The sequence below is a fragment of the Sinocyclocheilus anshuiensis genome, unplaced genomic scaffold, assembly GCF_001515605.1.
Source record: "Sinocyclocheilus anshuiensis isolate Anshui unplaced genomic scaffold, SAMN03320099.WGS_v1.1 scaffold333, whole genome shotgun sequence".
Taxonomy (NCBI): domain Eukaryota; kingdom Metazoa; phylum Chordata; class Actinopteri; order Cypriniformes; family Cyprinidae; genus Sinocyclocheilus; species Sinocyclocheilus anshuiensis.
In genome coordinates, this window is record NW_015539871.1 from 1,281,872 (window position 1) to 1,300,624 (window position 18,753).

Sequence of the window (18,753 nt, forward strand, 5' to 3'; positions counted from 1 at the left end):
GTGTGCTTCGTTGTGAAAGCGAAACTACTTTGTTTGGTCTTCCAAAAGAGGACACGACTACAAATCAGTGATTGAGTTGTATTTACAACACTGTTCCAGAACAGTTTAACTAGTGCTGGGCGGTATGACCACAAATTTATATCACGGTATTTTTCCAAATGATACCGGTTTCACGGTACATGACGGAATTTTTTTTTTCATGCATGACCGGGTGTTAACCATATTTTCTACTGATTGAGAGAAAATACTGCAGTATATTGAATGCCCTATTTTACTGTCATGATGAGTGAATATTGTCAAAAAATACCACACTAAATAGTGACTAAACACAACCTCTTTTAATACGTTAACCAGGAGTCACTCTCATGTATAATCGTCTGATAAAATCAACATGCATCTACACTAAAGAGCGGCTATGCGGTTGTTTTGGCTATATTACTTTTTTGTCTCCAGTGTAGCGTTCCCATCCTTGTTTAAGTGACATATACCGGTATTGCGGTATTTTCAAAATTCATATCATAACAAAAATAAAAACCGGTATTCGGTATGAACCGGTATACCGCCCAGCACTAGTTTGTACTAGCCAGTCAAGTGAGTTTTGCTTTCGCAGCAGCTCAAGACGAGCCGTATATTTTCTTGTCCCGTCATTGTTAATTCATCAGGCACAATATGAGAGAGAAGACAGAAATATGTAGTGTTAAGTCAAGCAGAACATCTCTGCTCTTCCATAAAATCATAACTCGAAGACGCAAGTGAGCCTTCCGTTGAAGATTCCACTTGACGTTCTCTAGACTTGCGCCTGGTTTCTCTCCCGAGCTTAAAACACTGAAGCGCTCCCCTGGATTTATTTTCCTGGGGCTCCAATAAGCCAGCTGGAATACTGCCTAATCCAATTTTAAGATGGTCATGAATACATCTGTATTGAATGTATTAAAACTCGCAGCATGTGTAACGTGTGTCTGCTAATTCAAGCAGAACAAGTGCTGATCTTCCAGCAGGAAACATTTATAAACATCTTAATGTCTTTACATGTGATATCCTGCTATATTTTTTTACATTAACTGTTTATCTCCTATTAACGTTGCATATCATGGGGTTTAAAATGCTAATCTACGGTGAGGGTTGAAGCTAAGAATACGCCTCATGTAGAAGCTTTCATTTATTTAAGATGCAAACTGTTTTTTTGTTTTATTTTTTACAATTTTCAAAAATCATGTTTTTTATTATGTTATCATGTTTTTGTGTTTTATTGTGTTAGTTAGCTGTATATTTTAGATATTTTTTAACCTAACCAAAATTACCCAATTGCAGTTTGATTGAGATTAATTGGAATGCACAATGAAAAAACATGATTTTTGAAAATTGTTAAAAACTGAGTTATGTTTTTTCAAATTAACTCTTCAAATATCTTTAAAATAAGTTACGTGTAGAGCATCCCCCTGATCCGTGCAATGTTCCCACCTTTTCCTCCTTACCTGTTTGCATCTCTTGAGTTAATTTTCAGTGAGGAATCCTTGGCAGTTGTCTGAATCAAAGTAGTTTTTTTTATGAAATAGTGAGATTGTTCAGTCATTTTACGTATTTAAATTAGTAGGTTGGAGACCAGTTACACACTAAAAGGAATAGTTCACCCAAAAGTGAAAATTTGTTGAAAATGTACTCCCCCCCAGACCATCTGCGATGTAGATGAGTTTGTGTTTTATTTTAACAGATTTTGAGAAATTTTGCATTATATCAATTGCTCACCAGTGGATCCTCTGCAGTGAATGGGTGCCGTCAGAATGAGAGTCCAAACAGCTGATAAAAAACATCACAATAATCCACAAGTAATCCACACCACTCCAGTCCATCAGTTAACTTCTTGTGAAGCAAAAAGCTGCATGTTTGTAATAAACAAATCAATCAAGGCATTCTAATGATTGTAGACGGTGCTTGATCTGTGCATATTTCTCTTCTGATACAGATGAGACTACTTTTTCATTGGAGAAAGCAATAATATGGGTGTTTGAAGTTAAAAACGTCTTGATGAATTTGTTCATTACAAACACACAGCTATATGCTTCAGAAGTCTTCAGTTGATGGACTGGAGTCGTGTTGTGGATTACTTGTGGAGTACTGTTAGCAGCTATTTGGACTCTCATTCTGACGGCACCCATTCACTGCAGAGGATCCATTTGTGAACAAGTGTTGCAATGCTAAAATTCTCCAAATCTGTTTCAATGAAGAAACCAACTCCTTTAGATCTTGGATGGCCTGAGGGTGAGTAAATTGTCAGCCAATTTGTATTTTTGGGTGAACTGTTCTTTTAAAGGAGCAATTTGCCCCAAAATCATAATTTACTCAACCTTATCTTGAGTAACCAAACACCAAGATATTTTGAATAATGTCATTCATTAAATGTATGAAGTAACTTTCAAAATCAAATGTCACCAAAATATCAAGTCATACAGGTTGGGAACAATATGAGGGTGAGTAAATGACAGATTTTTCATTTTTTTGTTAAACTACAAACAAAGCCCTCCCTGCAAAAGTTATTCAAAACATAGTTCCAGTTGTCTTAACTTGTTGTCTCTTCCATATGTAAAGAATAGTTTGCTTGGCTGCATCTACAAACTTTTAGGATGACTTCCTGTGGAGGAGATGCCAATCAGTGTTCCAGCCCAGAATAATCCTGTTCTTATAAGAACTGAGCCGTATGTCAAGGGCAGTGCGTTTGCAGGTTTGAGTCCTGTCAGGGTTATATAAAGGTCCAAACAATGTGTCTCAGTAAAACGCCTGTGGTGTTGAAGAAAACAGATGGTCGTGTGAGTTCTACATAGACTGCTTTTCTTCTGTTACATGAAGCAGAAATACTCTTATTTTTCATCTGCTTTTAGTGCTGATTGACTTGTTGGCTATTTTTATACAGTACCCATAGTATTCAGTGGACAACACCATTCCTTGATGTTTCTAGTAATGATTGTTAAAACAAACATCACTTTTACTTTTGCTCATATTTGTGGTTTGGGATTTAAACACTCAAAAATCTTTCTTTTAAACCGAAGTCTTAAAACCATTTCTTGTCAGTTTATAAAGAGTTGCGACTGTCATTTATTTTGCTTGTTTTTTTGAAAGACATTAAAACTTTTATTCAGCTAAGATGCATTAAATTGACCAAAAGGCACAGTAAAGACATTTGTAATGTTACAAATGATTTTCATTTCAGAATAAATGCTGTTCTTTTTGTTCATCAGAGATATTAAGCGGCACAGCTGTTTTCAAAATTAATAATAATAAATGTTTCTTGAGCATCAAATCAGCATGTTAGAATGATTTCTGAAGGATCATGTGACACTGGAGTAATGATGCTGAAAATTCAGCTTTGCATAACAGGAATAAATTTTTTTTTACATTTATAAAAAAAAGGAAACGGTTATTTCACAATATTAGAGTTTTATTGTTTGTTTTTTTTTATCAAATAAATGCAGTGAGCTTAAAGGGGTAATATGATGTTGCTAAAAAGAACGTTATTTTGTGTATTTGGTGTAATGAAATGTGTTTATGCGGTTTAAGGTTCAAAAAACACATTATTTTCCATATACTGTACATTATTGTTTCTCCTCTATGCCCCGCCTTTCTGAAACGCATCGATTTTTACAAAGCTCATCGGTCTGAAAAGCGAGGTGTGCTGTGATTGGCCAGCTATCCAGTGCGTTGTGATTGGCCGAATACCTCAAGCGTGTGACTGAAAGGTTACGCCCCTACCATACTGTGATGCCCTGTCAGACGAGAGAAAAACATTAAAACCCATTATAAACGAGGCATTTGTTGCATACAGTGGTGACATAATTATGGATTATAATGACTTATACTGTCTTATGCATTGCATCGTGTCGCGTAAACATAAAACCATGTCTGCATTTGTGATTGGAGAAATGACAAACAACAAGCCCTACTCTACACTGCCCAAAAAACTTGCTTTAAATATAAAAAAACCAAGAGCTTGTAACACTTCAAAGAGAAAGGAAAAATTGAAATCGCATCATATGACCCCTTTAAGAGACTTCTTTCAAAAACATTAAAAATTCTTCCGAGCCCAAACTGTTGAACCATGTCTCTTGCATGCTTGTTTGAGATATTTTGCCTAATTTCATTATGCTTTTTCTGCTACCCATAAAAATGTATTACTCTCAACTCCGTTTAAAACCATTCAGCAGAATTTTGCTGGTGTTTGTCCTTCAAAAATCAGTGCCGAAAATGCAAAAGTCTGCACATTCCATCTGGGCCTGCTTCTAACATTTGGATTCGATCTATACAGCATTTCCTGCAAAGGAGCACATGTGCTGCAGGTAAATATGAAATGGAAATAACCCTCTTATATGTGTCCAGGCTTGCTTTACATCTATCAGACAGCTCACTAGTGGCATATCTCGCTCTCAGTATCACAAACCTGCATGTGTTCGCCTTCAAAGTGAGTCAGCATGGGGGACGTTAACGCAAGGTGTCACACCAAACCCTATTAAACCACCCAGCCATGATAACAGCCCATGAATGTGGATTCCGTCACGTACAGTTATCACGTACATAAGAACAAGAGTATAGATAAGAGAATAATTCACAGTTACTCAAGAACAGTGGTGGGTTGAGAACTGAGAAGGTCCACAGTGATAATTTAAGCAGCTGAAATCTATATCTTGTTCAGGGGCAATGGGAGGCACATCGATACGAGTTTATTGACCATTTTAGTTTGAAATGGGTTAGAACAAGTAAGTCACGTGATTGTCAGTACATTTCTGTTCAGTCAGTGGACTGTGAAGAATAAATGCAAATGCCTATGTCTGCACAGATTCTCTGTCATCCAGGTCATGTGTACTTGTAGAAATGTGTGAGGAGCATCTGGACTAGTTTTTCATTTAAGACATGCCACTCACCCATGTGTGGTCTTGAACAGATGACGGTGCACGGTGCACATTCACCACATTTGTCGTCATCACTTTGTGACATTTTGAGACTGGCAGATTAACATTAAATGTAAATTAAAATAAAAAGCAATGATGTAATGTAGAGCATTTTTTTAAAAAGAATAAAAAAATATATAATATAATACAATATAATATGATTCTTAAATGTATAAAAATATAGAAAGAGTTGAATACAAATGTGATATGAAAATAATTTTAAGTAAATCTTTATTTGACGTTTAATATAAATTGACAGCCTGAGTATGTGTATCACTCATGCTTTTTTACAATATTATAAAATATATAGTTAAGTACAAATTGTGTAATTTAAAGCTTTTTTGTGAAAAAAATCATAAAGTTAAATAAAATAATACCTTATTTTTGTAAGGATTTGTTTGTTGAAATATGTGCATGTACATGATATATGGCTACATTCTTTTGTTTCTAAACTTTAATGATTCATCATGTATTCTATACATACTTAACATACTCTGTATTACAGTATAATTATGTATTATTGAGTACGTTTTTATTCTTCTTTTATTGTATGTATTTTAAATTTAGCTTGTTTAATGTTGAGGTGGGGTGGAATGGGAACAATATTTTTTCACTATTGTCCTGTATTTTTATCCCGTTATTATTGTTAAATAGGGGTGTGCCATATCATACTGTCCACGATAATACTGGTATACATTTTTACATGATAAAAAAAAAGTGTCATATCGCGATATCAATGATATACCAACGCAATGACGTATGGCGCATATGGCGTAACACCACAAACCCGACTTGTGTTCGACTTGAAGCAGCGCTGCGAAGACTGATCGGTGTATGACATCAAAGTATCGCGTGAGTGGTTCTAGAGCATATTCGAGGGCACACTCTTACCGTCATAAATAGGCGAAGCACCTATATTTAGCGAAGCGGTGCGGAGAGTGCGTGGGACACTTCTGAAACGGTGTAAACCCAAGCATTGACTAGAGTGGCCGCGTTGGAGACGTAACACGTCGAAGACGTAATGCGCCGCAGACGCGTGCATTGTAAATAAGGGGTAAGTCACTCTTGCGGTATTTTGACGTCATACACCGATCGGTCTGCTTCAAGTCGAACACACAACTTATGACAATAGATTTACACTTCGAATTAGGTAGTTTGTCATCGATGACAGTAGCTCATTGGAAAAGGATGAAAAATGCCCTTAATTTTGTTTGCATTAATAAATGCTGCTGCCTGCCAGCTGCAATCACCAATAAAACATTGTTCCATATTTTTTTCTATATCGTCATAAATATCATTATCACAAATATTCTTGAAATATCGTGATATCATTTAGAGGCTATATCGCCCACCCCTGTTGTTAAAGTTAAATGAACAAATTAGGCAAAACAATTCACAAAAAACACTTTTTGTTTCGTAATCTTGCATGCGTTCTCCCAAGTTCCCTCCTGTTGTTTTAACAATCCGGAAGCTTGGTTCCCATAAAACCCCTCCTTTTTTGGATGTAATCTAGGTCCCATGATCCTCCTTATTGTAGGACTGAGTAAGTCCGAGACATTATCCTCACTGATCTCATGCTTCCTATGAATGGATGGATGACTGCAGGGGTTTTCCTGGGATTTCACTGATCCTTCCTCTGTGCTGTTGAACTCCGTGTTTAGCCTTCATTGCTCTCTTGGCTTTTGTACGTCTGCTGACCCGGAAGATTGTGACACAGATGCTGTGGATTTACGCTTGAATCCAGTGCCATCTCAAATGTTTGTATGTGGTGCAATAAGTGTGCATATATTTGTTAATACTGGCAAAAAAAAAGAATATGTAATTGGAGCTACAGTGCAAACAAGATTAAGATAAACATTTCTGCTGTGTGGCAAAGAGGTGGAAAGGCCAAAAATAAAATTAAAATGCACTTGGATGGTGATCTAAGTGACACGTCTCTGCTCTTTGGTTCTTTAGCTGGTTCCTTGCCTTTGGTCCTCATTAATTTTGATGAAAGGCATACAGCAAGTTGCATCTGCACAATCTAAAACCAATTGTAAGCTTATTCCCAAAGGCCACGGTTATCAGTGTGTCACCTGCTGTCGTATTTAACAGATAGCTGCCTGTTTTACAGCAGGACTGAGTAGGCGCTCTTCACACATGCAAAAGAGCTTTGAATGAGCCCTGCAGGATGAGAGGCTTCAGTCACCTGCTGTGAATGAGGAACGGGGCTGTCTTTATGCCCGCCCCTCATCATCAGCACTGTAGTTTGATCCTGTTCCCAGCTGTCTTTGGCAGTACTGAGAATGTCCAATTCATGTTCAGAGGGAATGAATTGCATTCCTCCATTTCTGCTTGCTACTACCTTTTCTGCTCATATAAGATGCATTGCATTACATAAAATTAAACTTTGTATTGTGTATATTAATACACATTATATTAATACGTATATGCATGTTATAAAACATGATTTTTTCTTTTTTAATTAAATAGCTTTAAAACATTTTTTCATATTTCGTTTTTTTTTTGTTAAATTGCTTTACATTGTTTTCATATTTGTATTTTCATTTTTATATTTTTGTATAAATATGATACATTATATTTTATTATTTTTGTATATACTTTTTTTATTATTAAATTGATTTGCATAGTTATTTTTTCTTACATTTCTAAATATTTATTTTATTTTTATATTTGTATGTTCTTTTTTAATTAAATTGCTAGTTTTCATAATTTCATATTTTAATATAATATGATGAATTAATTAATTATAACAATTAAGTTATTATTGATTCATTATTATATTATATTATATTATATTATATTATATATTATACTGGGCAATGATTAATCGCAATTAATCGCATCCAAAATAAAAGTTTTTTTTTTTGTGTACGTATTTATAAATGTATATACATGTAAATATGTTCAAAATATATACTGTATGTGTGTGTCTTTATATATAAATAATAAATATACACAGTACACGCATATATTTTTGGATGTGATTAATTTATTATATTATATTAATTATATTATATTATTATATATTATATTATGAATCTCTTTTTCTTCCCAAAGAAGAACATGTATTATGGCACAGTACAGATGTTTCGAAAGTGTCCTTAAAAATCATAATTTAATCTCTCTCTTTCTCTTTTTTTCTTTTTTGAAGACATGGGACACGTTGTGCTGGAGAGGTTGCTGCTGTTGCCAACAATGGCATGTGTGGTGTCGGAGTGGCCTACAATTCCAAGATCGGAGGTGAGTTGGCACATTTTCCATGTTTCAACATGTACAGTCTATTCTTTCAGCGCGCACCCCGTCCATTCCAACATTTGAATTGCAAAACACCTCAGTGAAACATCAGATTGGTTTCGCATTCAGATTAGCTGAACCATATGAGAACTCTTCCGTAGAGCACTTCGAAAGAGGAACTCCATTAGCGATGGCTTCATGAGCTCAAGTGGGACAGTTATCACCGGCTCCAGCATAGGTTCCTGTGAGCCAAAGATTTGGACGCTAGCATGTGTAATCCTTTTAATTGGCTGAGGTGCTTTTATCCTAGTCAGTGCAGATTTAGTTTCATTACTCTTCTCTACGCTGCCAGCTGTCTACGGCTCTTGGACTTCATTGGACTGAGATAAATGTCATTGATAATGGTTTGCTTTCTAAATCCTCTCCAAGAACCGTTAGCCAACTGCCCATAGTTGAATCTTAGCTGTTTAGCTTAGCAATATGGTATAATGTAGTGCTGTCAAACGATTAATCGCATCCAAAATAAAAGTTTTTGTTTACATAATATATGTGTGTGTACTGTGTATATTTATTATGTATATATAAAGACACACATACAGCATATGTTTTGAAAATATTTACATGTATATATTTATATTCATATAATTTATATTATATATAAATATATTTAATATATAAACATATATTTTTCTTAAATACATACATGCATGTGTATGCATTTATATATACATAATAAATATACACCGTACACACACATACACTATGTAAACAAAAGCTTTTATTTTGGATGCGATTAATCGTTTGACAGCACTAGTATAATGTTTCACTTTCACCAAAACATGTCATAAAATTGTCATCATTTATTCACCCTTTTGTTGTTCAAAATACTGCTTGACTCTTTCTTTGGTTGAACAGAAGGAGATGTTAAGCAGAATTTATTGCTGCTCTTTTCCAATGCGATAACTACTTGCAATAAGCTTTGAGATCTGTTCTTACTCAAATATATAGTATGACTGCAGAAGGTTTATAGTGTTTCATGGAATAAAATAAAAATGACATGGTTTGAAACAGCATGAGAGTGAGAAAATAATGACAGTATTTAAGTAACACTTTAACTTCACCACTACTACTACTACAGAATAGATGATTATGTAATGCATTTATGTTATGTTATATAACGTGTGTATTATGAGGTCACCCTGGCTCTACACATCAGCAGCCATTAATAACATTTTTAAGCACTGACTAATCAAACAACATTTAGGTTGTGGTCCGTTCAAAGTGAAAAGTGTTTTTAACAACACCCAGGAGATTTTTTTTAAATGTTTCATTTTGAACTTTGACTTTAAAACACTCTCTACTTTGTGTGTTTTCTCCAATTTGTGCTGGTGATTGTTATTAGAGGTGTTTGCCACTTATTACTAGTGTTCATACTTCAAACCACTAATCTAAGTATTAAACCTCAACACAAAATCATAAATCATGTTACTTTTTAAAGGGGGGGTACAATGCTGTTTCATGCATTCAGAGTTGTTTACACTGTTAAAGAGTTGGATTCTCATGCTAAGCATGGACAAAGTTTCAAAAAACAATTTGGACGTATGACAGAGTATTTCTGTGCCAAAAATCTTACCTCTGGGTTCGTACAAGTTTCGGAGAGTTTTTTTTCGATCGTGGCTCTTCATGACGTAGACGAGGGCGGAACTCCTTATATGGGCATTTCTCCCGGAAAAACGCGCACGCATCGACCAGAGCAAGAGCAAGATTGCGCCCATCAACACGCTTCATCCGGCGGCAGCGCTGCATGGGTTTTGCTTGGGAAGAATGTCTCCAAAGAAGTGTGTTTTTGGTTGTAAGGGAAAGATAACTTTGTTCAGCTTCCTAAAGAACCCAGCGTTATGTAAACAGTGGATACAGTTTGTTTTTCCGGGGCAGCAACGGAGTTTCACAAGTGTGTTTGTTGACGAACGTTTTATAAACAAGGCCCAGTTCGACACTGGATTTGCACATCGTTTGATACTGAAAGATGGAGCGGCCCCAGCTATAGAAGATCCATTTTGTTGGCATTCGGCGCTCAAGTGCTCATCACTCTTTAGCTCCGCCGAGCCTCCAGGAGCTCAGCTTTTTCCAGAGAGAATCGTAAAGCTGTATCTTTCTTTTATAAATATGATAAAACTAAAGACTTTTTGGAGATATGAAGGATACAGTACTACTTTATAGGTACTCAAGATTAACATGAGATTGGGTGAAACTGTGCGTGTTATGCCCCCTTTAAGGAAGAGCTGTTATTTTTAGATGCATTTGAATTTGATGCAATTTGTGTGATTAAATATGGGTAAAAAAAAGACCTGTATACTATCTATACATAGGGGCCGGGACTGGATTCACAAAACATTGTTAAAAATAAAATTCTACTTAACTTTATTCTTAAGTCAGAAAATAAGATAATTAATAATAATAATAATTCCTTATATTTATATAGCGCTTTTCTAAGCACTCAAAGCGCTTTACATTGTCAGGGGGTATCTCCTCATCCACCACCAGTGTGCAGCATCCACCTGGATGATGCAACGGCAGCCATAGTGCGCCAGAACGCCCACCACACACCAGCTTACTGGTGGAGAGGAGACAGAGTGATGAAGCCAATCAGCAGATAAGAGGAAGAAGATGAAAATAGCAGTAAAGTTGCAACCTTAGATAAAATACATATTACTATTACTGATATGCACGAGTACTCTGAAGTGACACCATTAATTGATAGTGTAATGATAAAGTAAACAATGATTATTGATCGGTCAGTGAATGCAATGGAGCACTTCATTGTGAGACAGGCTTTATAAAAATAACTATTTAAAATACCCAACACCATTAAAAAAAAACATGACTATGAATGCAAGACAAGCTCAACTCAACAAGCTATAGTCGTACAGACAACACTGTGCACTTATAGTGATTATTACAGTAATACAATCAGAAATCACCAAAATCTTTCTTTTATTTTGGTATTTTTAAAATATTTTATAGGTCTTTATTTTTGTATATTTGTTGCCTTTTTTATTTAGTTTCTGTATTTTTCTCTTTATGTCTTGATGTAACAACCATTGTGATCTTTTCACTTGACTGCCCTTTTAGTACTTAATGTATCCGGGATATTTATCTTTGACATCTTTTTCTTTATTTTCACTCATTTAAAATGTACTGTACAGTTGTTTCTCTTTTTGGACCTTATTTTTATTAAAGTGTATGCTTTAACAGAAAAAGTTTCTAAAGAATCGAATTTATGAAAAATTCCACGTACAAATTAAATTGAGATATTTCCTAACTGCTTTAAGATTTTCATCAGCCTGGCACTAAAATATTATAGAGTCTGTTGACATGGGTTAGTTTGCAAACTCCCAAAACAAATTTGCACTTTGACTATGAGATTTACATGCACAAGCACCACTCACCTTTTCTTTCTTTTTTTTCTTTTTTAAATTGCACATTTTCTTCAGACACTAAATATATACGCTACATGTCAGAGCTGTCCTTTTATGCAGATGGATAATGCGTTATGGGTAAAATCCATTTCTCTTTTGTCATCTCTGCCTTTGTTTCTCTCTCAAGCAGCTGTTTTTGAATTATCCTCCTAATGAGACGCAGTGGAGGGTAAGTCATCTTCTTGTGCCCGTTTCACCTTGAATCCAAGGGGAAATCTGTGCTTAATAAGCAGCAGAGAACTACTCCTTTAGGGGGTAGCATGGGGACAGAGGACAGAGAGAACTGAAGGTTTTTGGACAGCTGACCCATAACGTCGGCCCAAACTGGCAAGCGCAGTGCCTTCTGCTACAGGAAAGCCGGATGTGGAGATGGCACACAGCACGGCTAATTCCTCTGCCAGAACTCATTAAGCCAGAATATTGGTTTGGAAGACTTGGAGGAAACAGTAGAGTCCATTGTTGGAAATTGCTTTATAACAAATAAAACTGAGGGTTCTTGTTGCATTTTTGAGAGAAGATAGAGTATTTGTATTTACTACACTGTAAAAAATGACCGTGAATTTAACGGTAAAAGACTGTGAAAATGCTACAGTAAAAACCTGTTAAATGGTTAACGGTAAATTCCCCTACTATATACGCTCTCTTTTGTGACCACAGTGCATACGTATATATCTGTTATGCCTTTCTCATTTCCTGGAAAGTAATCATAGCCAGCTTTCTCTTTGTCCTACAGGGATATTTGGGACTTTTGGCATGTAGATATGGGATAAAAGCATTAAGTCTTTCCAAGATGTTGTGCTGTATTTTTCTGTCGTTGTGGGTTTGTTTGCAGTACTGTCTTCACCAAAGCTCTCGGATTGCTTTGGAAAACCTGAAACGACTGAACTTTTGTTTATTTGCACTAACCCGTATGAAGGCAACCTTGAGTAACCTCGCCCCTTTGTGTGTCAAAGGAGTGATTCACATTGTTTTGAAGATGCTTGACTCTGATTTCTCATCTTTTTACCACTTTAAAATCTAAGAGCTCTTGGCAGAATGTTCTCTTTTTTTTCTTTTCTTTTTTACCCGAGGCTGAGATAACATTCTGATGCTGGGATCACAATAACTCAACACCTTTGACATTTTGGACCAAGCGCTCTGGCTCGTTCCCAAACCCCCAATTCGGTTTAAGATACTCTTTTGTACAGGGTAGTGGAAAAAGATAAGATGGTTTCCTCTGTTGTGAAGCGTATGTAAAAGGATGTTTGAAAGAGAAGAATGTAGCCACTTGTCACCTTTGAATGAACTCCAGATTTGAACACAAGTGCACATGCTCTCCTCCTTTTCCTTTGAAAGGAACTTTTATATGCAGCGCTATCTGTGCACCTCATCCCTTTCATATATGAGAGAATTCGAATATCACCGTATTATTGCAGGCAGGTTGGCATTGGCAGTATTAAAAAAAAAAAAGCTATATATTTTTTTTAAATTTTGGTTTACAGAATTTATATTAATATACACATTCAAAGATTACTGAAAATCTAATGAAAGTTTGTTTTGAGTTTATGCAGTGTTGAAAGTGAAGCACCAGTTTCAAGTATTTTATATATTTGTTTATATTTTATGTATAGTTATATAATTTTATATTATATTTCCATTTTATTTCATTAAAATTTGAATTTATGTTTTTATAGTTATAAGTAGATTATAGTATGTAGACTACAGTTCAAAGGTTTGGGGTCAGTAATGTTATAATGTTCCAAAAAAAGAATATTTCAAATGTTTTCAGGAAAAAAATAAAATAAAAGTGTGCTTTATTCCAAAAGGGTTTTATTTATTTATTTATTTTATGGCAACAAAATGATGCTGCCTTGTTTTTTATTTTTTATTTATTTTATTTATATATTTTTTTATGGATAATAAGCACTTACTTAATCTGTGAAGAACCTCTCATCACACATTTCTTAGCCCAGTATTAAATGTAGCTTTCGATGACATGCACTATCAGACACATTTTGGCATCTCTAAATCTGCATAATATGGAATCATTACTGACAAAAATTCACACAATCTGATTGCACCCCTCTCCATGCTTTCCAGTGCTAGAACAAGTTCAGCAGCTGGATTGAGGAATTTTTCCCCTAACATCCTACTCTCTCACTCTCTCTCTCTCTCTCTCTCTCTCTCTCTCTCTCTCTCTCTCTCTCTCTCTCTCGCGCTAGCCATCAATTCTTACCATTTTACGATCTAATCTAAATACAATCATTACAATAGTCAGGCTGCAGTTTGTGGTTACTGTAAGATATAACACATGCTGGTACTGTGTGCGATTTGCTCTCTGTCCTTTGCTCTAATGTGTATCATGTTTTGTGTTTTGCAGGTGTGCGCATGTTGGATGGAGAGGTCACTGATGTGGTGGAAGCTCAGTCCCTCAGTCTCAACCCACAGCACATTGACATCTACAGCGCCAGCTGGGGACCTGAAGACGACGGCAAAACGGTGGATGGACCTGCAAAGCTGGCCAAAGAAGCTTTCCTACGAGGCGTGATGGAGGTTTGGCCTTTCTCTAATCTGAACTCATTGCACTTCTTTGTCATTTAGCTAATGTAGGCCAGAAATACTCCTCGTGGTGCTGAAAGGGGCTATATTCTGCACTTTTGGTTCATTTTATTGTTTCCTGGAAGGCAATTTATATTACTTTTCATAATTTATATTTCTTGTCAAAGAATTTTCCAGCCTCTCTGCCCATTAGAGTGAATTGGGCTGCATTATTGTACCTTTTAAAAGCCCTTTCACAGGAAGGACGATAACTATAATAATAACAATAATGATATTGTTTTAAACATTGTTCTTAATTTAAAAGTAAAGCAGAGTCCACACCACAACTATAACAGCACAGAGGAACAATATAATTGAAATCACTTTAAAAACTTTTTTTTTTCAGCTGATGAACAATAAAAACGTAGAATCCATCCTGATTTAAAGCACCAGATGACGTAACAGCAGTGCACACTGAATAAACAGAATGTTATCGTGTGTTGGTGCAGACACTAATGTAATTAGTTATCTTTATAGCTGTCGTTCTTTGTGTGAACAGGCCTTAAGACTTATCTAAATGATATGTATATGTAAATGGTCTATTATCATTGGCTAAATTTACACGTCAGCATAGTTCACAATATTGTTGATCAAGGCCGACCACGTCTGAGATTATTAAAATGTTCATGATTTAAAACTTTAAATTAGATTAATGCATTAAAGCCATTTATTTATTCTGTTTAATTTGTACACACACACACACACACACACACACACATATATATATATATATATATATATATACCGTACCACAGCTTGATGCCGTATCGAAGTCTACATTTTTCACTCGGATGAACCGTGGAGGAAGTTTTCTTTGAACGTCTACATAAAAAATGAGCAGTGGAGAGGTCCTGTTTTGCATGACATGTACAATTGCTTCTGTGACTCATGGGCTATTTTTTACTGTTTCCTGCCGTTATCTGCATCAGTTGGTCCGTGCCACAAACAGTAGACGTGTTTTCATTGATATTCTTGTGCTGAGATGGTCTGAGTTTGCCTCTCTTAACCTTTAACTTTTACCAGCAGCGGCATTTAAGAGGGCAGAAATTTGCGGTTCAAATGAATTAAGTGGATTTTTCTTATTTGCTTTGAAGTTAGCGAGGTCAGCGGGGCTGTGGAAGGGATGCTCTGTATTTGATTTTGGCACACTTCATTTGCGAGTGCCTACAGTCATAAAAGCACTTACTGGTCAGAGCGAAGTTTGTTTAATTTAAATGTCACATTAAATGGCAATTTTCACCAAGACAGCTTCATGCGGATTTTCCAGAGCATGAACAGTATTGACATTCTTAATACCTAATTACTTAACGCCATTTGAGCTAAACTGCTATCATGCGCGGGGTAACGGAACGGCATTCGTTCAGCCCTTCACTCATATGAATATGTGCTCTGGGGTTGTAAAACTGGCTGAGGCCAAGCTAAAGGACAATGGAGGAGAGCCGTGCCAAGACGCTACCTACCGCAGTGTGTCGTGGATGGATTTTATATGAGCAGACCTTTTGTTGAAAAATACTGAGAGGCGATTTAGTACGCAAGACCACTTTACGCTTTCATTTCGGATTGATATGCATCACTTAAAGCAATAGTTCAGCCCAAATATGAAAATTCTGTTATCGTTTACTCACCCTCAAGTCGTCCCAAATTTGTATGTTATATTTGCTTCTGTGGAACACAAGAAAATATTATTACAATTTTATCGGTTTTTTTTTTTTTTTTTTTTTTTTTCTGTTGTTTTTTTTTTGGCCCCCCTGAGTTTTATATGCATCACTTAAAGCAATAGTTCAGCCCAAATATGAAAATTCTGTTATCGTTTACTCACCCTCAAGTCGTCCCAAATTTGTATGTTATATTTGCTTCTGTGGAACACAAGAAAATATTATTACAATTTTATCGGTTTTTTTTTTTTTTTTTTGTTCTTGCTGCTGTTGTTTTTTGGGCCCCACTGACTTTCATTGCATGGGCAAAATCAGTCAAAAATATATTATTTTGAAGATAGAAAGGTTTGGAACAACATGAGGGCAGTGTTATTTTAGTATCATTGATATACTGTAATAGTTTTGAAGGCATTTTTTAAATGCGTCTATACAGTTTTTATTTATTTATTTTTTTTGTATATTTAGTTTTCATTATTGTTGTACTTAAACTAAATGAAAAACCTAAATGTTGTCTTGGCCACTAGCTGAAATTAGAAGTGTTTTTTTTTTTTCCCCTCAGTTAATTTTATTTAAGTAATTTGCAAGCCACAACTTCAGTTTATTTTAACATGATCACTGTCATTGTTTTTTCAATTTATAGTGTGTTAGATTATCTATTATCATAAAAAAAATATTATTTAAATTCAACAATAAATAACAATAGTTATTTATTGATGTTTTTGCAGTATAACATTTAAGTATTAGTAGACGTTAGGTGTCTTAATGCTACATTTTATTACTCTTTTATGTCATAGCATAGATAGCATACACTATATGCGTAGATCCATAGCATAAATGCATTGTTGCTTAATTTGTTCCAAGTATGAATGATTACATTAGAATTACTGAATTATATTGGGTAGATCTTTTAACAGGACAGATGGTGAGAGCTGTAAGAATTTCCCTGTGACTGTTCCTATAAATAAGTGACAAGGACCAAAAAAAACAAAAAACAAAACTTGAACTGATTACACAAACTACCTTAGTATTTTCCCCATCCATATATCCTAGCCATTAACTTGCGTTACTTATTTGAAAAAGTAACTCAGATATTCTCTTGTAAATTAAAAAGTAATGTTACTTTACTAGTTACTTAAAAAAAGTAATCTGATTACGTAACTCTCATTACTTGTAATGAGTTACCCCCAACACTGTTCATACATGCCTCGTTAATGCAGTGCGTGTATTTTTCATGAGCTCATTATCGGTTCTGACACTTTGCTTTTGCATTACTGCACTTCTTCTGAGAAGTAGATTGCAAAATCCCAGTGCTGTTTGTGTCTTTCATTTGCGCCTGAAAATAAACATGCATGATAAATGTCTTGAACATTAGCGCCATCCCACAAGGTCCTTTTAAAAGCATCTGGCCCGGCAGTCGAAACCATGATAGTGCTTCAATTGTCCATGACACTTTGAAAATCCTTTCTGGCAGACGATCCTTTCCAAACTCCACTCATCACAAATATTATCCAGTTGTTTTGAGTATTGTCGTCGGTAATCCTCATGTTTCAGACTTGGCAGCGCAGCCCTCGCATCTGGCTCTCGGTGTTCGATTGGGCTTGCATGAAGCGAGATGCCAGCGCTTTTGACCGACTGTGTGTTTCTCCTCCTGAATTCTAGGGCCGTGGAGGACGGGGCTCCATCTTTGTGTGGGCTTCGGGGAACGGCGGCCGAGAGAAGGACAGCTGCAACTGCGACGGCTACACCAATAGCATCTACACGCTGTCGATCAGCAGCAGCACGCAGAACGGCAACGTGCCCTGGTACAGCGAGGCCTGTTCGTCCACCCTCGCCACAACCTACAGCAGTGGAAGCCTCAATGAGAAACAGATTGTGAGTCTCTCTCTTTCTCTCTCTCTCTCTCTCTCCGCCTCCAGAAAATCAGCAACAGTTATCCTTTAATTGAAGAAGTGGCGTGGCAAATCTAATCCAAATATAAAGAATCTGAAAACAGTTGGAGATCAGAAGATAGACTGCCAAGCCAATTTATGAAGAATTGTTGCCGTGGCTTTAAAGTTCTTAAAGGCTTTTTGGCTGTCAGTGAATGCTGCGGTCACTAGAGAGAGGGAAGATAGATGGTTTTTGTCTTCATGGCCTGTTTGAAGCTTCAAAAACACGGATGTTCTTGTGATTGCAAACCATATCCTCTCACTATCACGCATGGCTTGGTTTTATCTTTGTGTTTGCGATTATTAATGATGTTTAAGTCGAGCGTCACTGTTTTTATTGCATACACTTGTGCTTAGGGATTTCGACAAACCCCAGCCCTAAGTATTTCAACATCTCCTAACCAGACAAAGCGACCAGCCATAAAAGCTACAGTATTTCTTTCGTGTGAATCAAATTATGTAGCTGGTTGAGGAGAGGTGTGCTATTACTAAGTGATCAGACTTGCAATTTTGGCCTGGCTGATGATTTTAAGGTGAAAACTTGGCCAGTAGGCAACCACCCAGGGGCCGGATTCACAAAATTTTCTTAAGAAGTTAAAGGGTTAGTTCACCCAAAAATGAAAATTATCCCATAAATTACTCACCCTCAAGTCATCCTAGGTGTATATGACTTTTTTGTTTCAGACGAATCCAGTCGGAGTTATATTAAAAATTCTGAGCGCTTTTTATTTAACTTCTTTTGGACTGAAGCATGCATCACCCGCTGAGTGGCATTAAACAGCTATATGAATATGCATTAATTCATCTCACTCACAAAAAAAAAACAAAAATCACAGATTCAGTATTCCTCAAAATGAATAAAAATCATGCAACTCAGAATATGACGCAAACCTGCAATAATTAAATGTTAAACAACACAAATATCCTTTATGTATTTAAT

The 18,753-nt window shown here is 35.9% G+C and overlaps 1 protein-coding gene across 4 annotated transcripts in view; it reads left to right on the top strand.

The window, feature by feature from the left end:
- Nucleotides 1-18,753, top strand: part of LOC107685214 (furin-1-like) — a 117,859-nt gene that overhangs the window by 73,803 nt on the left and 25,303 nt on the right. For all 4 annotated transcript variants that reach the window (XM_016481732.1, XM_016481731.1, XM_016481730.1 and 1 more), the window contains 3 exons: nucleotides 8,092-8,180; nucleotides 14,013-14,185; nucleotides 17,545-17,757. In XM_016481732.1, coding sequence (XP_016337218.1) covers nucleotides 8,092-8,180; nucleotides 14,013-14,185; nucleotides 17,545-17,757 — 475 coding nt within the window. The remainder of the gene's footprint in view (nucleotides 1-8,091; nucleotides 8,181-14,012; nucleotides 14,186-17,544; nucleotides 17,758-18,753) is intronic.